Source organism: Pinus tabuliformis, chromosome Q (assembly GCF_031772625.1).
Source record: "Pinus tabuliformis cultivar Carrire ecotype Pingquan chromosome Q, CPIR1, whole genome shotgun sequence".
In the NCBI taxonomy this organism is placed as follows: domain Eukaryota; kingdom Viridiplantae; phylum Streptophyta; class Pinopsida; order Pinales; family Pinaceae; genus Pinus; species Pinus tabuliformis.
The window spans coordinates 1,129,389,491-1,129,412,995 of record NC_142296.1 but is presented as its reverse complement, the minus strand read 5'-3'; the positions used below and the strand labels follow the sequence as shown (position 1 = coordinate 1,129,412,995).

General features: G+C 37.3%; 1 protein-coding gene across 1 annotated transcript in view; it reads right to left on the bottom strand.

The window, feature by feature from the left end:
• Positions 1-1,178: 1,178 nt before the first annotated feature.
• Positions 1,179-23,505, bottom strand: part of ATG18B (autophagy 18 B-like protein) — a 326,386-nt gene continuing 304,059 nt past the window's right edge. The window contains exons 9-11 of the mRNA XM_089383325.1: positions 2,199-2,315; positions 1,966-2,037; positions 1,179-1,477 (exon numbers count right to left, since the gene is read on the bottom strand). Of these exons, the coding sequence (XP_089239451.1) occupies positions 1,351-1,477; positions 1,966-2,037; positions 2,199-2,315 (316 nt within the window). The 3' untranslated portion in view covers positions 1,179-1,350. The remainder of the gene's footprint in view (positions 1,478-1,965; positions 2,038-2,198; positions 2,316-23,505) is intronic.

Sequence of the window (23,505 nt, the reverse complement as noted above, 5' to 3'; positions counted from 1 at the left end):
ATTTCAAAATTGACTTTGTTAACTTGAAATAAGAGAATATTATTTTACAAATATATTAATATATCAAATGTTTAAATAGATATTAAGAAATGACAACTTCCTATAATTGCAACCTAATTTTTGCCCTCCCCTCGAGCCTCTTGGACAAGGTATCTATTATATGTTGCAAGCCAATAAAAATGCAGTTGTATATTATAATTTCAATCATCATTTAATGAGAATACATTTTTTTATACCATAAGAAAGAATATGAATTAATTAGTCATTAATATCATATACTTATTTTTCATATATTTTGATATAAAATCTTTATAAGATAAAATATAAGATAACATAAATGCCTTTGGGAAATGTAATATGAAGATGTACGAGTCATTAATACAATACAACTTTTCTCTTTTCATAGAGAACATCTAAATTCAAATATTAATGGAATTCTACAATTCTATTTGTACTTTCTTAAAGGATTACACATAATAATAATGTGATCAACACCAACTATTTAAAAATCATTTTCAAATTTTTATATATTATTTTCAAATTTATGCCATGAAGATTGAGAGAGAGGATGCCTTTCAACATACTCTTAACATTTTATCATTTGAACATTTTTTTGGTTACATTCTTTTTTACTAATTTGCCTAAAATCTAGGTAGAACTTTAGAAAAATTGTTAAAATTGCAAATATCAGTGGTTGAGATTGCATAATTTAGGTGCAATAAGGGTTTTTTTTAGGACATTCTCTATTTATACATTCAATAATGCAATTTGAGCAATGAGAAATTGCAATTTCGCCAATAATTACATAACCAAATTCATTATTAAAAAAGTTTTTATGTTTAGACTTATCCATGTCTTTGTGTCAGACAAAACCAATCTCTTAGTGATATTCAACCTTATTTTTGAAATAGAAAAAATAACTAATAAATATATAAAATTAATGTGTTTTGTTCATTATATTTTGAAAACACTTTCGACCAATATAATGATATTTTATTTTTTTTACTAACATTTTTATCCTAATGAACTAATCATTTAATTTATCAAAATAAGAAATTTTGATATAACCAGAGGTTTTATATTTACATCTCTTATACTATTTTTTAAAATAAATTTCACTCTTAATATTATTTTTTTAAATAAATTTATAATTTTGTTTAATTTATCAACCCTTGTACTATTTTTTAAAATACACTTTAAAATAAAATTATAATTTTGTTTGATTTATCACACAAGCTATCCACTCTAGTTTCCTTTTTTCATTCATATATATATAAGTTATACGGAAAGAAAATAAAAGCTAAGCAAAATATTTTTAACCGAATATCAATTTACAAATCTTATTCAAATTTACTCTGGAGGACTTGTTACAAGGTTGCACTCCCGTTCTAGATTCCATACTGGATTAATTTCAGGACCCAATGTCACTTTATATGTATTATAATAACCATTATATGTAACGGTATGGATACGAGCTCTGCAATGCACAGAGGAAAGCAATTAGTTCCATCATGTTAACAAGTTCTAAAAACAATAGAATATCGTTTAATGAGCTTAATATTGTAGTCCATCAACTTAAAAACCAATTTAATGTTATTTAACAATGTTTTTCCATTGATATTAGAGAAGCATTGATATTAGACAAGAATCAAATATAGATGTGTAATATATTGAAAAAGTAATTGGGTTAAGAAGTTTATTTTACAGTATTTTACAGTCCAGTATAATGTGTAAGGATGTTTATCTGTCGTCAAAATTGAAAATTTGTCCATATTGACTAAAATAAAAATCTAAAAAAAATTATATAAAACATTTAAATAATATGAATTCATAAAAAAATTAGGTCTTTCTTGACTCATATGAAATCTAAATCTATATTTAAAATAAATTTATAATAATAAATATTTAAAATATATATATATTAATTAAAATAAACATTAGCAGAAAATATAAATACAAAATTACCTTAATGTATATGCTTCCGACCCACTCTCTTGTGTTGTGCTAACTTCTATATCATTTTGTATTGTTACACAACTGAGATACACAAAGAAAAGAGAAGGTAAATGTATAAGTGAATGGAAATAATATGAAAAAAAAATGGTATTTGAGAAGGAAAGTAATAATTCAAAGTTCACTACAAATAATGCTTAATCTACAATATAAAATAGAAGCACTGATGTAAATAATAGCGACACCTTTTCACTTTCGAAGGAAGTACATTTTGAAGCACAGCATGGTGATAACAAGGCTCCAGTGCATCATTCACAGATCCAGGGATCATAGCTGAAAGCAATCCAGTAGGTTTCTTCTTCCTAATATCAATTAAGGAAATGTTAAAATGTACTAAACGTAAATTATCAGTTGCAAAAAACTTATTTTGAAATTATATTGGACTTCAAAAATATATATCATACCAAACTAATTATATATAGATTAATATTTTTGTTAAGATTATTATAATTTTTTTTTTTTAATTATTTTTCAAAGAAATTTGAAAAATAATTTTCTCACATTTCTAGTAAATTTGTTAAGACAGTCATATATTCCATCTAGAGACTTTTAAAACTAGCCAAATACCCAACAACAGTAATAAAAACAAATTAAATTGACCCTTTAAATTACTTATTATTTTAAAATTATTAATATATTTAAATTACTTATAATTCTAAAATTATTAATATATTTATGACTTTTATTGATATATTATTAATAATGTTTATATTAATTATTATTGTATATTAACTAGATTAATTTTTGCATAGTTTAATGAGACAAATTTTGGCTTTTTCACCGGAACCCGATGACATGATTATTGGTGAGATCATAGTTATTTGTTATTTAAATTGTATTTTGGAATGCAGATGGATTCAACACTACTTTAAATACCTAGAACTCTTAAGATTAGACTCAAAAACTTAAAACTACGATTTTCTCCATTTCCAACATGATTTTAAGCAAAAGTGAATGAAAATCCACCAAAGAAAAAGCTAAAACATTTCCTCATTATAATACTTCAATTATTAAATGCAAACAAAACTGAAATTTTAATAAATTAAAATTTAAAACATATCATTTATTGGTGAGATCATAATTATTTGTTATTTAAATTGTACTTTTAAATGCAGATAGATTCAAAACTATGAAAAATACCTAGAACACTTAAATACTCAACAAATTAAATCTAAGATTCTCCCAATTTCCAACATGATTTCAAGCAAAAGTGAATGAAAATCCACCAAAGAAAGAGCTAAAACATTGCCTCATTATACTATATACTACTGCAATTGTTAAATACAACAAAAATAACTGAAATTTTAATAAATTAAAATTTAAAACATATCATTTACCACTATAATCAATCCTATCAGAAATGTCAATATTATTTATTGATAACTATTATAAAATTATTAGTAAATTAATGATATTTTTCTTTTCAAGGGAAATCATTCTCTCCCTTATCTCGAGGGCAAGAATGAGGGTCAATACAACAATATTCATAAACACTTAATCATTACAACAATATTTCTCATCATCATATCACACACAAGAAATTAGGTGGAGGAGGTAACAATCATTTTGTGCAACCACCCGAGATATCCCCAATTGACTAGTAAATTAACAATCTTTATTAATATGTTATTAGTAATTTATTAATGTTAATTATTATTTGATATGGGTAGCTCCTAATTAATATTTAGTTGCTTATTTTATTAATGTTTATATTTTTTTTAATATCACATTAAATGTATCATAAACCTAAAAATTGATAAATAATTTATTTAACTTCATTTGACCATATATTATCATTAAATATATATTAATAATTTACAAAATATAAGAGGTCAAGGTCCAAAACTCGTGGTAGTCAAGAGGATACTCCGAACAAAATCCAACTACGTTAAAGGTTGATGTGAACTAGGTTAAGTGCAATCTCCATATGATTTTGACGACTTAGATGCCCCTATGTCATAATTTCTTAAACAAAACCTAATCACACAAATCATAAAATACCAATGTATAAAAATACAAAATATGAGAAATATCAATTCACGTTAATTGTAAATCAACTATTCCATCATGTCTAGATAATAATACTATTCTATCAATGTATATTAAACATATCTTTTATTGTTTAGATTCTCTTCCGGATCCATCGCATAAGGATTCTTTTCCATCGACGTTTCGAACCAGCAACGATGGTTCATCTTGATGTGAGAAATGTAAGGTTAGTCTTCTTTTTCATTAAGAGCCATCTGTTTCGTTCAAATCTGCGAACTTCTTTCATAATGATGTAACTCGCAGAAACCTCAAAGACAAGATATCTTTTATTTTTATTTATGTAATAACAATGCAATGTAATGGTATGGATATGAGAATAATCACACACACAATGAATATTAAAAGAATACTGATATTAAAAATAACCATGTAGTAGTGAAATAATATCAAAAGAATAGTGATACTAATATTAAAAATTAGATAATGTCATTTCCATGATGTGAAGGTCACAATTCAAAACTTCATATGGCCTAGGTTGGGTAAGAAACCTGGGTGATTTTGACAACTTAAATGTCCCTGGGTCGTGGTTTCTCAAGTCAAAGGTTAAGCTTGCAACTGGGTGATTTTGACAACTTAGATGTCCCTGGGTCGTGGTTTCTCAAGCCAAAGGTTAAGCTTGCAACCATCTCAAAATTCATCCAGCTTGACAAAAAAAATAGATATATTTTTTAAAAGAAACAAAATATAAAAAAATAGATATATTCTTAAAATTTTATTTTGATTCATTTTTATATAAAAATACAAAATATCAGAAATATTGATTCACGCTAATTGTAAATCAACTATACATCATGTCTAAATAATAATATTATTCTATCAATATATATTAAACACAACTTTTATTTTTATTTAAGTAATAACAATGTAATAACAACGCAATGTAATGGTATGGATATGAGAATAATCACACACACAATGAATATTAAAAGAATAATGATATTAAAAATAACCATGTATTAGTGAAATAATATCAAAAGAGTAGTGATACTAATATTAAAAATTAGATAAAGTCATTTCCATGATGTGAAGATCACTGATTCGACTCCATATAGGCAAGTTGGGTAAGATACCTTTTGACAACTTAGATGTTCCTAGGTCGTGGTTTCTCAAGCCAAAGGTTAAGCTTGCAACCATCTCAAAATTCATCCAGCTTGACAAAAAAAATAGATATATCTTTTAAAAGAAATAAAATATAAAGAAATAGATATATTCTTAAGATTTTATTTTGATTCATTGTTATGATGTGGTTGAGAGGGGGTCTAGGCTTTCGCTGAGATTGAACCTCAAACAACAACGATTAAATCCTCATCGATGGCTGAGATAATCTCTAAGTCGATTCATGTGAGTTTGTGAGCATTCTCACCTTTCTCAATTAATTCCTATTAATTAATCGATTTCCCTAAGTTAAACTAGGGCATTTTTTAATTATCGATCAATTAATTTAATTGAGTTGTCTCTAGGTGGAATTTCCGTAAACAATTTATGGGTTCTGGAGATGTCATGCGTTTTAGCCTCTCCACAAAGTTTGAGACTAAAATACCATTCGATGCTACAAAAATTAACACTCCCTCTTAGCGAGGAAGGTGTTCTCTCCCATAACATCCTCCATACACGTTATTTATGATTGACACCTATGACTACTGCCACTTCCCACCAACTACTACTTAACTCTGATTCATCTCCCACTCTGTCGTTGAATCACCCTGCGTTTGTGTTGTTGTTGACATTGCACTGTACAATCTGTACTATTGCCAACTCTGCCATTGCGCTGCAACTGATCTCAAGATGTTGTTGTTGCAACTACTACAACTGAAATCCAATCTCTGAATCAACTGTGCCACTAGAGTGGCTTTGTAGTTGATTCCTCGGTATTTGATTGCTACTAGCCTCTACACTGTCCACTGAGTAACTGTCTACACTCCACCTACTTTGCGCCCCTCAGTGTCTGACTGCAACTATCCCTTAAGAATGAATTGTGCCATCTGACACTGATTCGTCTGCTACATAATACTTTGGTCCCTTGTAGCAAGGGTATTGATCCAAGAGAAAACACCTATTCGATTCTTATCTCAAGGAATCCTACCCAGCTTTGTGCAACTATGGAGTCTAGAGCTCAATGTCTCCCCACCTCTCTCCCACAGGTATAACTACATACAAAGAGAAATCTTCCTCCAACCTAGAGGACAACTAATCTATCTTTTGCTGAAGTTGTTGCTTGCTCTTACTTCACCTTCTTGTCCTTCTTGTTGAAAAGTGTATCTAGGTTTGGTCTTCATAATAACATGTGTAATTATGATTTTATGTAATTGATATAAAGAAGAAAAATAAAATTATTTTTGTAATACTTGAATCATGGGTTTCATGATCAAGAAATTTTATTTTTAGATAAAGTTCTCATTTTGAGCTATTAGGTTTGGTCATAAAGTCACAAAGTTCATAAAATCAATGTCAAAGTTTGAAGACCCATTTTGGGCATGTAATCCATTGTAAAAGAAAAATTATTAGCCCTCTAAGACCTTGTCACAAGCTCCTCTTCATGTTGGCCTAAGGATGCTTCTAGAATGGCAAGTCGACTCACCTACAACTCAAGTTGGCTTATTTTGATGGACGAATCACTATAAATAATCAGCTCGACCTTCAATGTCAGTTTGAAGACCTGTTTTGGGCATGTAATCCATTGTAAAAGAAAAATTATTAGCCCTCTAAGACCTTGTCACAAACTCCTCTTCAGGTCGACCTAAGGATGCTTCTAGAATGGCAAGTCGACTCACCTACAACTCAAGTTGGCTTATTTTGTTGGACGAATCACTATAAATAGTCATCTCAGCCTTCATTTGTGAAGCAAGCAATTCAAAAAAACAAGTTTGCAATAAGGAGTGCGAAAATCACTAGGAAAGAAGAGAGAAGTCCTTGGTGTTGTTTATGGGTATGTCTTTGGGTTAAGTACACTCCACACGTGCAAGAATCTGTTGCAACCTTCTGCAGGAAGAACGAGATACCACAGTCATATTGAGAAGACAGATTTTAGAGAAGAACAAGGTGATTCTCTAGCCAAGTTAAAGGAGAAAGAACATCCATCTAAAGCGAAGGGAATCAAGGTGTTTATCTCTCTCTCGTATGCTATAGTTAGGACTTCTGAAGTAGGGTCGAGAATTGCATAACTGAGTCAAGGAACCAAAATCCATAGAATATCTGAGATAGTGAAGGAAGGAAGTTTGACCATCGTTGACTCAAGGAAGAAATCAAACAAGAAGGCTTGTGACTTGGTCTTGGAGAGGTCATTGTGTCAAGGGTCTAGGCCATGGTCTTGGTATTCGTCAATTGAAGTCTCTATAAGAAGAATAATTCTTTTGGGTTTTTGTCTCAAATTGGAGAAGTTTTGGCTTTGATTGATCGCCTATATTTTGTGTCTCTTGTCTCTTTATTGTTTATGCTTTGATAGTTGTTTGATGAACACTATGACAATCTAACTAAAAGAGAAGATCTTAATCTAATGAAATAAAAAGCATTCACAAGCAATTATCATTAGAAGAGAAATCACCTAACTGCTATGCCCTAGATTTCTCAACACTTGTTCCTCTGAGGACACTGGGTATTGTAGTGACCAAACTCACCATACCTGAAGTACTTGACCTTCGGCAAGTCCTTCTTCTTCTCACCTCCATGTGAGCCTTGTCCCTGACTGGGACCTTTCTTCGCCTTTCCCATTGATTCAAGGGCTACATTCTCCTCCTCCTTCATAGTCTTCGATCCTCTATTGTTGCCACTTAGACCACTGTTGTGAAGATAAATCCCCTCTACCGACAAAGGCGATCTCTCTAGCCCAACGAGTGGGTATAGCAACAAACTAAACAAACTAATGCAGACTTTCCTAGCTTATGTTTAAAGACAGAGAGAGAGAGAGAGAGAGAGAGAGAGAGAGAGAAACCTACCTTGCTCTGATGCTAATTGCTCAATCCTTTGGTGATGGCTTCGATCCCTTAGCTTCCAAGCTTGCTCCTTGCTTGTTCCTTACATCCGAGTACCTGCAAAAGAGATGAAAAGACAATACAAGATACAAGAGCATACATAGTATATATCAAACATAAACTACTTGATCAAGGAGTATCAAGCTAAATGCATAAATATTTAGAAATTTATGGAAAGTTAACATCAGTTGTATATATTAATGAATTAAAAAGGGAAGCATACAACCATTGCCTTGGTGTTGGAAAACTCCTTTTGGTGGAGGTCCAAGTCCAAGCCAAGACTCTTCAAGCACTCCTTCTCCAAGTTAGATGGGCAACATTTAGACATAATCTCAGCATAGGAATGCAGGCAATCAATGGCCAACCATTTAGGGATGGAAGGGGTTTGATTTATAGGAAGGCAGAGGGAGTTAGGGATCCACAAAAGAGGGAGGAAGGTCCACATCTCAAGGGGAAGGCCCTTAAAGGTAGGATCAAGAGCTCCAAATGGGAGAGCTCAACCATATCTCTACCCAACAACATCAATCTCGTTGTTTCTCAAAGTTTCCAGCATACGAAGCTTCTCCTCCATTTTGAGAAAACCTACCAAAAGAGGTTCAGCGAAGGTTTTGATATGAAAACCTGCGCTGGCAATGCTAGGTCAAAGAACTACAGTCAACCATCAACATGGGCAGATAATGGAGCAAAGAGTGTTGGTCCTTAAATTTAGGATTTCAGTCAATCTTCTCCAGAATTGACTCAAGGTAGTTTTTCTTCCATTCTTCAAGGATGTTTCAGTATGTGTTTCATGATGAACACACTTCACAATTGTCAACATTTTGGCTCTCTGGGATGTGGAACATAAAGTGAACATGAGGTGTGACAAAATATTATGTAACAGATGCCCCCTAAAGCATGAAGGTAGAACAAAGAGTGATGGGTGAAATGCTTTACAAGTCAAGGCAAGGACCGAAAAAACACTACCAGTAGACTTGCAAATCAAGCATATACATATACATATCTGACATCTCTAATATAAACATGCCTAATGATACATCTTTGGATAGACATCTAATAATACATTAATCCATGGCATGGATGCAACCATCCGAATACAAGGGATTATATGTATGGATCCTCGGCATGGACGCAACCATCCGACTAAAAGAGATCATGTGTATGGATCCACAACATGGACGCAGCCATCTGACTAAAAAGAATCATGTATACAATCATGAATACTCAATAAATCCTCGTAGCTTGGACTTTGATAGATAAGATCCAGTGTCTTCATATCTATCTCGATCTGATCAATGTACGAATTCTACCATGTGAATAGACGTGTCGGGTCGAACATGATAGAAAGCCACCTAATTACCAATCAATGATGTAAATAGTTAACAGGCACAAGAGAAACCACCAATAGTGACGATGGCTCTTAAGGTACAACAACACAATCTACGAGTGCGAATAATGAAATTGAAGTCGAACACCCGTAGAATCATTTGATCGAAGGCCAATGATATAAACATATCGTCAAATGCGAAGAACTTGCCATTAAGGCATGCAAGCTCTAAGGTACTAGAAGGGAGTTTCTAGATCATCTTCCTGGATAGTGAGATGAAGTTGATAGGAAGTGTTCCGTCGAAGGAGGGCCATAATGTATCCCACATCATGGACACGAAATGAAAGAGGTAGTAGAGTAGATAAGTTTGATTCAGGATTGTGGCTGAAAGGTCAGACACTGTACAAGCCGTAAAAGAATGCAGATGGGACTTCTCTTGAACATATTGGCGACACGACTCCAAAGTTTGGCAACATTGGACTCAACATAGGATCATAGGCCATAATGACAATGTAGTATAATCAAGTGAGAGGAAAAATGGATTTCCTAAACCCAGGAAGGAAAATGATGAAGTGAGGATAACAAAAACTCAACACGAGAAATAGATAAGTGTCACATTCAAGAGCGACATGCTACCTTTACACAAAATACAAGGGATGTTCACTTTCACGCCCCCCCCCCCCCCCCCGCTATTTCTAGCGAGTACCTCTTTATTTTTACATAAGCTTCAAGAGGATACCATATGCTTGTCGTGTAAGTTCATCCTTCGGATGAATCTATCCTAGTAAGTTTAATGAGTTCTAGGAAGGAAAAACTCGATCTCGTCATGCTGACAAGTCCTGCGTCATTTAAGTTTTACGAGTTTGACGAAGGGGTAACTTGACATAGTTTTCATGTTTAGAGAGTTTCGAAAAGAGGCAAAAAAAACTCCAAAGGTCCCTTTTCGTAAATCGTCTCTTAAATCCGAAAAGGTAGAAAATGATATTCAAGAGAACCTCTTAGTCATGTTCAACTAAGGTATTCATTTTTCGTACAGAAGTCTATCTCAGTTCAGAAAAGGGTTAAACTTATACTAAGTAGACATCATTTCATTTACTTTAACAAGTTCGAAAAGACAAGTGCTTGACAATCTTTTCATATTTTTGGAGTGTGAAAAGCACTGAAAGAGGACTCCACTTGGAGGAACGGGTGGTATAAAAAGGATATCAACTGGTTTCGGTCATGATGGAACTTCGCAAAACATGTAAAGGTCAAGAGGTTGGCTAATAAGACCACTCATAGCAAATATTCCCCAGGTAAGGGTAAAAAAACCAAGTGAAAGTGTATGATCGGCCAAAGATATGGTGACGATGGAATGACAATCATGAGAGATAAGATGAAAATGGTTTCATTTTTACACAAGCTTGAAACATGTAGAAACTATGCTTGAAATTGACTTGCATGCCCCCAACATAATGACTCAATTCGAGGTACATGCCCCCCAAGCTTCATTTCATTCACCTAAGCAAACTATTGGTTACTAACAGGCAGGATGGAATGAAGGTTCACTTACGAGATCTAATCAAAGACTCGAATTGGAAGGGACTTTTGTTTCATTTTTTAACGAGCTTGACACAGGGAAATAACCATGCTCATGACACGTTGTTTCATTGTTTAATGAGCTTGACACAAGTAAAGGAACTTTGCTCCAACACCTTGTTTCCTTTTTTAATGAACTTGACACAAGTAAAAGAACTCTGCTCATGGGAACGTATTTCATTTTTTAACGAGGTTGACATAGTAAAAGAATTATCCTCATGGTGACCTTGATCATGGAATATAAGAGACCATGGCATCCAAGAGGTTCTCATCAGATGGGAGAACAACAATCTAGAAGGGATACATGTCAAGGGATCTAATGGAAAGATCATGTTCCAATGCCCCAAGTACATGACACACTATATTATTGACTAGATCATCAGTAGACGCAGGCATGGAACAAGTAGGCCACATAATTAACCCGGGGCGGAGGTGATACCACTTGCATAGAAGAACCATTTAGGGAAGATGGTTGAGTGGGGGCCATATCATGAACAACAAACGAAAGTTGATCGATGATCACAATTCTTCCTTCATGCCAGAAGCACATCACTTGAAAGAGGGAAGAGGCAAGAGCTCCCATGACATAAACATAGTCACGGCCAAGGAGTAGATTAAAATCCAACGAACCTTGGACAACCATCATGTCTATATAGATAGTCTTACCTCCCAACGTAGTAGGCAACTTAGGAAGGATCCCTAACGGTTGACTAGTTCCTCTGTTAAAAGCCAACAGTTTCTGGGTGACGGGGACAAGCTACAGAGAACCTAAAGCTTGCTAAGTAGTGGAGGACAGAATACTAACAGATGCACCCTTGTCTACGAGTGTGCTAGGTGTTAGCGCTTGAATTTGGCCTCAGGCTGAAAATGGAAAACTCCAAGGCAACATCAAACCACTTAACCTCGTAGCTAGCCCTACGGGGCAGGAGAGGGCTCTCTCCGGTCTATCTCGGCAAAGATCTTCAACGGGCAGAGATAACCAATAAAGAACACTGATTTTAGGCTAGTAAACTGATAAAAAGGTTTGATTTGCGATTTTTTAGGGTTTCGGTGGAACGTTGGGGAAAGGCAATTTTGGGTGCGGGGATTGGACACAGTTTTTGCAGGGGGTTCTTTGGGGCAAGGTAGGAGACTGTATTGATGCCTTTGAAAGAGTCAGATGGGCAAGAATGACTGGTGAGGAGCTAAGGAGAGCAAGTAAACACCTTGAATCCTCCTTAAACAGATGAAAACATTGATATCAAGCAAACTTAAAGGCAGAGCATAGCAACCATGAATTCTACCTTAACACTTCATTTGCCTAATTTGCAGAAGGAAAAGTAAGAAGATGATTCACATAACAAACTTACAAGTACAAAGAGAAACACACCATCAATACATGTAACCACAGGAATCCCAAAAAGGACTGCAAAACCCTGGTCTTCCTTTGCCAAAAATTGCAGAGATACAAAGAGAAATACAATAGAAGCTTTCTCCCTCAAGAGTCCAACCTCTCCAACCATGAAAATGATTTGGAAAATACATAATATAGACCATGCCAACCCATTCCCTGGCCTCTAGGGGTCGAGCTCATCATCCTAGGAGTTGTTTCAACCAATTCTAAACAAAGCACTACAATCTAGGCAGTCAAAACAACTTGCCTCTATAAGCTAGGAAACCAATTCATTCATTAAATTTTTGACTTTTTATGAATGAATCTTCTAGAAGAGATAAATAAGTGCCATGACATCATAAAATTACATCAATTACATCAATGAGGGTGAAAAATCCCATCACAAGTCAAAACTGGTCAAAGCTGGGCGAATTCCTGAGCTGAAGATGAAAAATTTGGAAAATATCCTGATGCGTAGCGCCCCCAATTCTGAACGCGTTGCGCGCTTTTCAGCCCACATTTGGGGCACTTCCCGGCATCCAAATCAGGCAAAAGTAGGCTTGTTGGAAAGGTCTGGATGTCTACTTTCCAACCCAAGTGGAATTTCTCAATTTGGTGGTCATTTGCCCCTCCAAAATTGCAATCTCCCAAGACTGCTTCCTGTGTGTCAAAAAGGTGGCAGAAAGTCATTTTTTGCTTGTTTTTTGACCTTCTGGAGGCTCAAAACTTGATGGAATCTCTTGGCAATTGCTGAGCAAGTGTATTTTTGCATGACAAATTCAAAAATACTGAGTTTTCATGAAATGGAGTTGACCATCTTCAGGTTAGCGCGCGACGCGCTACGTGTTGAGAGCAAAAACCTGTGTGTGGCACGAAAAATTCACAATTGACAAAATTTTCTCCAAATTTCTTGAAATTTGGGCTGGGAGTCCCCAATCAAGTACCATGCTCAGTCAAAGAGGCTTTGGCCAAAATTTGGAGTGGATCGGGCATTTTTCTCCGTTTTAGTGCTTTGCTCAACCTCCTTGGATCTGGCCATTGTATTTTTGACATTTCTCTAAAACCATGACACCTGTGTAAAAAGTGGAGGTTTTTCTTCTTTGGCATGTTGTGGACAAAAACCTCTCTCAGTTTTCCAAAATTCATCTTTGATTGCTCTTAAACATCTTTTGAGTGAAACTTATCCCGATGTGTGAAACAAGGAATTTTGTCGAAATGAAGCGAAATGAAGGGGATAAGAGGCTTCTAAATTCTTGGGGAAATTTTTGGAAGTAGGGAGGGATGTTAGGAAGTAGGGGAAAGTGGAATCTCAGAGATTGAGTGAGGGGAAGGGGTCCAAAAGGGCAAAACACAGGCCCAACCTAGAAAATTGCCAGGTTGTAGCTAGAAACTAGGGTTTGTGCAAAAATGAGGAATTTGGGGGATCTCAGTGATGGAAAGTGTTTGATAAGGTACATGAAGGATAGGGGAAGGTGTATGAACATCTGGATACAAGTTTTGATAATGATTTGACCATCCAAGAGAAATTGCCTTCAAAACCCTAGGAGAGGGAAATGACCTTGCCTAAGTGCAACTGAAGCATGAACAAGGTGTAAAATGACTCATTAGACACTGACATGATAATGACAACCCTATGAATGATGATAAACTCAGCTGAATGGTGACATGGACCAAAATTTGGACAACTTTAGAAGGAGTGGAAGCAAACCCTAAACCTAATGCCTAGTGACCAAATTTTGCTTGAAGACTCACTGAAATGACAAAATTTGACCTTGACACTCTGAGACCACTTTGTAAGAGCATATTTGATCACTGGAGGAAGGCTGGAAAGACTGACACGAACATTGGCTCCAATGGGGATGGTAGCTCCTTGGAGGTGCCAAGAACGACAGATCTCTGGAAGAGCTAGACAGTGCCTTCATCCATTGGGCAATGGAGTCAAAAACTCAAGCTGAAATGCATGACTGAAAACTGATGACTTGACAACACAAATTGACTCTCACTCAACTAAAAACTGACTCAATACTTAAACACAACCGACAAACTAGAAATGATGCTCAAAGGGGAGCTTATTCATCAAAACCTACTCTAACAGTTTCATTCATCACCTGATCAAGTGAAATGAAACAACCAATGCAACCAAGTAAGTATCCCGTTTGCTGTTCGAAGTCTCCGCAAGTGCTCACTTATGAACAGCAAGAGAGAACTACTGAACGGCAACTCCCATGATAACTTAGAAACAGATCCGTTGAATGATATGAATTCTCTATCCGCCTCCAAAAACACTGCATAAGGATCTTGAAGTTCATGCACACTGGAACTTAGCTCATCCAATGGATTACTTCTCTTCTCCTCATACCATGAATGCAAACTTTGATCTGAGCCTTGTGACGAGACCTCTGTTGAAAATGAGAAAGAAACCCGCTGCCGGATCAAATTCATATTAGCACATGTTTCAAGCTCACATGTAGTCAATGGAGAAAGACTTTGATTGCAAACCTCATCCAAAACATCAGCTATTGGATCATGAAAAACTTGAAAAGACTGTTGTAATGTATCCATTGAAAATGTATGACATCCTTCTAGCTGTTCATCTTTTTCTTGAGAGATTTTACGAAGATTCTTCCTTATAAACTGAAATGCTTCAAAACAAAAGGGTATAGAATCTTCCTGCATCATCAAATCATGTATTTCATCTTCCACAACTTCGTCTGTAATTTGCCCTTCAATTTCATTTGGTGGCTGCAAATCTGAATATGAGAAGTCTTGAACAAAATTTTCTTTGCTCTCAAGATGCTTCAAATCAAGACTTGTTGACATTTGATTTCTGATTGCATGGTAGTTATCTCTGATGAACTGAAACGAATCAAAACAAAAAGGCAAAGATCCTTCACTTACTTCAAACTTTGCTGCACTTTCCTTGTCACTGTCATAGCTGATATGTGATGGCTGAACATTGTATTCAAGTTGCTGAAAACGAACTTCTTCCTCCCACAAACTAGCTGCTTGTTTGATTGCAAGATTAGCTTCTTTTTGGAGAACATAATCATCATCATACTGATCAAACTGAGGCAATTCATCATCAAACATACACATCATATCAACAGCTCTCTCTTCTTCACAATGATCTATAAAACAATCATTATGACAACTGGGATCAGAAACAAAATGTTTTGGATCAGCAACTTATTCTTCTTCAATCAGCGAGCCATGATCTTGAACATCATAAGCATTTCTTGCGGTGATCTTTTGCATCATCTCTTCTACTGCACTTACCAAAATATCAAGATTCATCTCTAGAGATGTTGATTCGGCCGGATCTATGTTTTTCATCTCTTCTTCTTTCAACCTTGCCCTTCGGATCAGCAGATGAGCCTCTACATTTACTGCACTGTTTTGCATCTCGTGAAGTGTTGTAATATCCCTTTCTTTCAGCTGAAACTCCATCTCCGGATCAAAAGCACCCGAATAGTGCAAGAGAGCAGATCTAGGAGTAGGCCTTATATCAACTGGCATTGAATAATAAACTTGATTAAATCTGGCCAAAAATTGTTGTACTGTCTCCCCTGGCAATCTTTTCAGCTGGTTATACTCTTCTACAATCAAGAAAAGGTTCTGCCCGATCATCCACCTATCGAGAAAAACTTTGACAAACTGCTGGAAATCTGAGATGCTCGCATCAGGCAGGGTTTTGAACCAACTCTTGACTTTGGCTTGCAAAGAAAGAGCAAAAAGCCTTATACTGACATCTTCTTCATCAACTTCAAAAAGATCTAGAAAATTCTCAACATTCTGCACATGTTGCTCAGCATTGACATTCTTACTTTCACCATCAAACCTCGGCAAGTATAGATCATAGTTTTTGGGGAAAGCATGGAGAACAGAAGGTAAAACAAGAGGTTTATACCGATCTGGAATTTTACAAGGTGTATGGGTATGTACAGCAGGTATATAATCGATCTTGGTTTCTTGGGGCTCATCAATTTGAAGATGGTCATCACAAAATTCGGAAAAAGGATCTTGATCAAGCTCAAAGGTATGCAAATCTTTGGTATTCACAATCTTCAAAGGGAAAGAATCAACTGCAGGTCGAGGATCTCTTCTCAAATACAGTATACTTTGCAAAGCCTTCTTAACATTCTTGGGAAAAGAGAAGAAATAATTTATGACAAGGAACAAAATGTCTTGGATGAAATTCCAACTTGAATACCTGATCTGTCCATGTTGTCCTTTCATGTTTTTGCTGGTCGGGATCATCCTCCAGTGGAGTCTTTGGATCTGATCTCGAAAATGATTTAGAGTCGTCAGGTGAAAGATTTCAGCCTTTCAAGTGTCTGATCGTTGTCCACCATCAACAATCAGATCTAAACTTGATACATGTACTGGGGTAATTAACAAGTTAAATGTCACGTTTACAAGCTAGACCAGAGATTGACTGAAGCAACGTTTATCTACTTCCGCTAATGCAAAGCAAAAGCGTTTCGAAGGCTACCTGGCATAACTTCAGGCTCCGTCTGTAGCTTATAAAACAAATGACATCAACAAGCAAACCATTTGTTCTCCCCAGTATGGTAGCCAATATGTTAGCGCTTGAAATTTCACCTCAGGCTGAGAAAGGCAAACTCCAAGGCAACATCAAACCACTTAGCCTCGTAGCTAGCCCTACGGGGCAGGAGAGGGCTCTCTCCGGTCTATCTCGGCAAAGATCTTCAACGGGCAGAGATAACCAATAAAGAACACTGATTTTAGGCTAGTAAACTGATAAAAAGGTTTGATTTGCAATTTTTTAGGGTTTCGGTGGAACGTTGGGGAAAGGCAATTTTGGGTGCGGGGATTGGACACAGTTTTTGCAGGGGGTTCTTTGGGGCAAGGTAGGAGACTGTATTGATGCCTTTGAAAGAGTCAGATGGGCAAGAATGACTGGTGAGGAGTTAAGGAGAGCAAGTAAACACCTTGAATCCTCTTTAAACAGATGAAAACATTGATATCAAGCAAACTTAAAGGCAGAGCATAGCAACCATGAATTCTACCTTAACACTTCATTTGCCTAATTTGCAGAAGGAAAAGTAAGAAGATGATTCACATAACAAACTTACAAGTACAAAGAGAAACACACCATCAATACATGTAACCACAGGAATCCCAAAAAGGACTGCAAAACCCTGGTCTTCCTTTGCAAAAAATTGCAGAGATACAATGAGAAATACAATAGAAGCTTTCTCCCTCAAGAGTCCAACCTCTCCAACCATGAAAATGATTTGGAAAATACATAATATAGACCATGCCAACCCATTCCCTGGCCTCTAGGGGTCGAGCTCATCATCCTAGGAGCTGTTTCAACCAATTCTAAACAAAGCACTACAATCTAGGCAGTCAAAACAACTTGCCTCTATAAGCTAGGAAACCAATTCATTCATTAAATTTCTGACTTTTTATGAATGAATCTTCTAGAAGAGATAAATAAGTGCCATGACATCATAAAAGTACATCAATGAGGGTGAAAAATCCCATCACAAGTCAAAACTGTTCAAAGCTGGGCGAATTCCTGAGCTGAAGATGAAAAATTTGGAAAATATCCTGATGCGTAGCGCCCCAATTCTGAACGTGTAGCGCGCATTTCAGCCCACTTTTGGGGCACTTCCCGGCATCCAAATCAGGAAAAAGTAGGCTTGTTGGAAAGGTCTGGATATCTACTTTCCAACCCAAGTGGAATTTCTCAATTTGGTGGTCATTTGCCCCTCCAAAATTGCAATCTCCCAAGATTTCTTCCTGTGTGTCAAAAAGGTGGCAGAAAGTCATTTTTTGCTTGTTTTTTAACCTTCTGGAGGCTCAAAACTTGATGGAATCTCTTGGCAATTGCTGAGCAAGTGTATTTTTGCATGAAAAATCCAAAAATACTGAGTTTTCATGAAATGGAGCTGCCCATCTTCAGGGTAGCGCACGGCGCGCTACGCGTTGAGAGCAAAAACCTGTGTGTGGCACGAAAAATTCACAATTGACAAAATTTTCTCCAAATTTCTTGAAATTTGGGCTGGGAGTCCCCAATCAAGTACCATGCTCAGTCAAAGAGGCTTTGGCCAAAATTTGGAGTGGATCGGCCTTTTTCTCCGTTTTAGTGCTTTGCTCAACCTCCTTGGATCTGGCGATTGTATTTTTGACATTTCTCTAAAACCATGACACTTGTGTAAAAAGTGAAGGAGGTTTTTCTTCTTTGGCATGTTGTGGACAAAAACCTCTCTCGGTTTTCCAAAATTCATCTTTGATTGCTCTTAAACATCTTTTGAGTGAAACTTATCCCAATGTGTGAAACAAGGAATTTTGTCGAAATGAAGCGAAATGAAGGGGATAAGAGGCTTCTAAATTCTTGGGGAAATTTTTGGAAGTAGGGAGGGATGTTAGGAAGTAGGGGAAAGTGGAATCTCAGAGATTGAGTGAGGGGAAGGGGTCCAAAAGGGCAAAACACAGGCCCAACCTAGAAAATTGCCAGGTTGTAGCTAGAAACTAGGGTTTGTGCAAAAATGAGGAATAAGGTACATGAAGGATAGGGGAAGGTGTATGAACATCTGGATACAAGTTTTGCTAATGATTTGACCATCCAAGAGAAATTGCCTTCAAAACCCTAGGAGAGGGAAATGACCTTGCCTAGGTGCAACTGAAGCATGAACAAGGTGTAAAATGACTCATTAGACACTGACATGATAATGACAACCCTATGAATGATGATAAACTCAACTGAATGGTGACATGGACCAACATTTGGACAACTTTAGAAGGAGTGAAAGCAAACCCTAGACCTAATGCCTAGTGACCAAATTTTGCTTGAAGATTCACTGAAATGACAAAATTTGACCTTGACACTCTGAGACCACTTTGTAAGAGCATATTTGATCACTGGAGGAAGGCTGGAAAGACTGACACTAACACTAGGTACGACCATATTATAAGCCTGCACTATAATCTGGAAAGGCCCATAAGATGAAAGACAATATTCTGCCAGTCAACTCCAATCAAAAGAAATGACCAAACTACTCTGAGAGAGTTCCATAGGAGCGAAAGCTTTGTCTCCTTGCATTATGGGAACAAGAGAATTGCTCGCAGGCACCTTGGGAACGAGAGTATTTCCCTCCAGTTCATTCGAAACTAAAGAAACAAGAACCTGAGCAGTATGAGGTTCACTCTCAACTAGAAAGGTACGGTTAACTGAAAGTGGAGCCAGGTCTACTGTTTGCTCAACCATTGGTTGGTCGAGAATGGACTCACGAGACCCACTTTTAGAGAGAATGGGGTTGACCAAAGATGGTTTTTGATCAATCACTTGATCAATAGCGAAGGATCAAGGGAAAGCTTTCAGTAACTAGCGGGAAGACAAGGCTGAGAAGTTGTAAGGCTTTCCAACTCTTTGGTGTTGATTTTTGGTAGCATCAGATGTGCTCTAGCCATGAAAATTGGTGGAGCAGCTAAGGCACATGAGATCTCCAAGACCCAAAAATCGTTTGGGGAAATTCCACCCGAATGGAAAGATATTAAAATAATTAATATTTTTAATATAACCCTAAGTCTAAACTTAGGAAAATTAAAATATTAATTTGTATTAATATAATATGGGTGAGAAAGTTCTAAATAACAAGGATCAAGCTAGATCTAATCTTAGCTGTTGATTAGGGACATAATCTCGATCGTTGAATCGTCAACATGAAAACTACAAGAGGGGGCTTGAGTGTCAGTGAGAGACACACCAAGAGATCAAGAGAGATCAGTCAATTCGATTTTCTGGGGCGTGGTTTGCTGAGGAAATCAAACTAGTGATCAGTTGCAGTGAGGGGCAGCTTGGCAGGAGGTCAAAGAATACATTAAGAGAGGTAGCAGAGTGCCAGAATAGGCAACACAGAGCCTAGGAACGCTGACGCAGAGGCAGCAAGGGTTGACGCAGAGGCTAAGGAGGCTAGCACAGAGGACGCAAGGGGCCAAAGGAGCTGATGTAGAGAGCTTTAGAGGCTACGCTAAGAAATTCTGTGTGGCAGACTGAGAGCAGATTAGCCAGGAGAGGGTGACGCAGTTCTAGAGGAGTGCGTGGAGCATCTTTCGATGTCCAGCACAAGGAACAACTACAGTAACTGTAGGATTGCTCATTGGGTTGCTGATTTGCCGGAATATCGATCTCCGGATAGAGGTATTGCTGCCAAGGGTATTCTTTGAAGGGTGATTCATTTTTGGCACCCTAGTTATATTCAGAATCGACTTAATAATAAAACCCCATATATGTTGCACTGGTTTTCTCGCATTGGGTTTTTTTGAGGACGATGGTCCAAAAATAACGGTGTCCCTTGGGTTGTCTCAGTTTATTTTAGTTGTTGATCTATATGTTTGTGAAGGCTGCAATTGTGTTTATTTTGATGTTTATATTATTACATAACTTGTTAATGTAAATAACAAGTAGGAGATAATAAACCAGATATTGCAGTAGGGATTTCTAATGTGTTATTTCAGAAATTTTCACATGGTAACAAAGCGATTGGAGATCACAGGAGGACTGAAGACACCAGAAGGAGAAATCTGAAAAATTTGCAGTAGAAGCAGCTGTCTTGAGAGACAACATTGTTCTAGAGCTGCAGTGATAAGAGAAGAAGTGACGCAGTGCTTAGAGGGTGACACAGAGGCTCACGCAAAGCCAGCGTTAGCATTTCGAGCCAAGGGAAGGGCCAGTGCAGAGGCAGAAGAGGCTCACGAAGAGCCATGACATCCTTCTCAACCAGGTAGGATTGACGCAGTTGGCTGAAGGAGAAGATTCAACCTTCGTCGTGATTGCACAGAGCCTAAAGGGCTTAGATTCTTAAGTTTTCAAGGCTAAGGGAGCTGTGAAGATTGTGATTTGAGGAGCTGGTGAGACGCTGGTTCTGTCGGTGCAGAACAATGTCTAAGAGACCTCCACAGATTTCTAGCCAAGAAATCCAGATCCGTGTTGCAATGACAAAGGAGGATTGGAGGAGTGATTCGACATTTGGCCAGAGGATTTCCGTGAAGGAAATCGAGACTCAGAGGGAGTCTAGAGGAGCTTGTTCCTTAGAGGGTTTCTTGTGCCAAAAGAAATCCAGATCCAAGTTTTACTGGGGCAGCAACGAAAGAGGGAGTAGAGAACTAGTTCGACATTCATTTTGGAAGAGATGGAAGCCACATCTCTAGGAGGGAGGTGGGGTGATCTAGAGTTGTAGTTCGAAAAGACTACAGAATGGGGGTAGGATCCTTGAGGTGCCCAAACTCTTGGATCACATACGGCTACGGGAGCCCTTAACGACAATAGCATGATGATAGGTGTCAGCTGGAGCAGCAAGGCAAGGCTAGAGTGCATAAATCGGAGGCAGCACAATGGAGGTTGCAGTAGTGCGAGAGGCACAGAGGTGTTTGCTACAACGCAGTAGCAACAGAGGGTGCACAGGATAACAACAGAGGCAGCTTCAGCATCACCAGGCTTCCAGACTGACCGGGATGTCAGTGTTTGAGAGAATTCAGTTACTTACTTCTTGGTAACTGAGTTGCAGTGCAGCAATTAGCAGTCACAGTGCTATGGGCAACATGATGCACCATGTTGAAAGGGAGCTGCAGTACAGATGTGACAGTGGCAGTGGCATGGGCAGCAGTACAGGAAGCAGCAGTGCAGGGGATGTGAGGCAGCAGACCAAGCATCAGCACAGGTACTAACGTGGAAGATCAGTGTGATGTTTCTATGGTGAAGCATTACTAGAGCACATTCCTTGCTAAGAGGGAGTGTTGATTTTTGGTAGCATTGGATGTGTTCTAGCCATGAAAATTGGTGGAGAGGCTAAGGCATATGAGATTTCCAAGACCCAGAAATCGTTTGGGGAAATTCCACCCGTATGGAGAGATATTAAAATAATTAATATTTTTAATGAGAACCTAAGTCTAAACTTAAGAAAATTAAAATATTAATGTCTATTAATATAATATGGGTGAGAAAGTTCTAAATAACGAGGATCAACCCAGATCTAATCTTAGTTATTGATGAGGGACTTAATCTTGGCCATTGAATCGTCAACAGGGAAATTAAAAAAGGAGGCTTGAGGGTCAGTTGGAGACACACGAAGAGATCAAGAGAGATTAGTTAGTTCAATTTTTTGGGGCGTGGTTTGATGAGGAAAATCGAACTAGTGATCAGTTGCAGTGAGGAGCAACTTGGCAGGAGGCCGAGGGATACATATCAAAGAGGCAGTGCAGTGTCGGAAGAAGCATCGCATAGCCTAGGAAGGCTGACACAGAGGTAGCAAGGGTTGACGCGAAGGCTAAGGAGGCCAATGTAGAGGACATAGAGGGCCAAAGGAGTTGGCGCAGAGGCCATAGAGGTTGATATAGTAGACGCAGAGAGATTTAGAGGTTGTGTTGAGAAAGTCTGTGAGGCAGACTGAGAGCAAATTAGTCGGGAGAGGGTGACATAGTTTTGGAGAGCATGACACAGTTCCAGAGGAGTGAGTGGAGCATCTTTCGCTGTCCAGCACAAGGAACAACCACAATCACTGTAGGATTGTTCATCCGGCTACTGATTTGCCGGAATATCTGTCTCCGGATAGAGGTAAAGTCTGTGAGGCAGACTGAGATCAAATTAGCCAGGAGAGGGTGACACAATTCCAGAGGAGTGCATGGAGCAGCTTTTGTTGTCCAGCACAAGGAACAACCACAATCATTGTAGGATTGTTCATCTGGCTGCTGATTTGCAGGAATATCTGTCCCTTGATAGAGGTATTGCTGCCAAGGGTATTCTCTGAAGGGTGAGCCATTTCTAGACCCTAGTTGTATTCAAAATCTGCTTAATAATAAAAACCTCTATATGTTGCAACGATTTTCCAATCTGTCCCTTGATAGAGGTATTGCTGCCAAGGGTATTGTCTGAAGGGTGAGCCATTTCTAGACCCTAGTTGTATTCAAAATCTGCTTAATAATAAAAACCTCTATACGCTGCAACGATTTTCCCGCATTGGATTTTTCCAGGGACGATTGTCCAAAAATAAAGGTGTCCCTTGTGTTGTCTCGGTTTATTTCAGTTGTTGATCTGAATGTTTGTGAAGGCTGCAATTGTGTTTATTTCGATGTTTATATTATTAAATAACTTGTTAATGTAAATAACAAGTGGGAGATAATAAACTAGATATTGCAGTAGGGCTTTCTAATGTGTTAGATTCAGAAATTTTCAC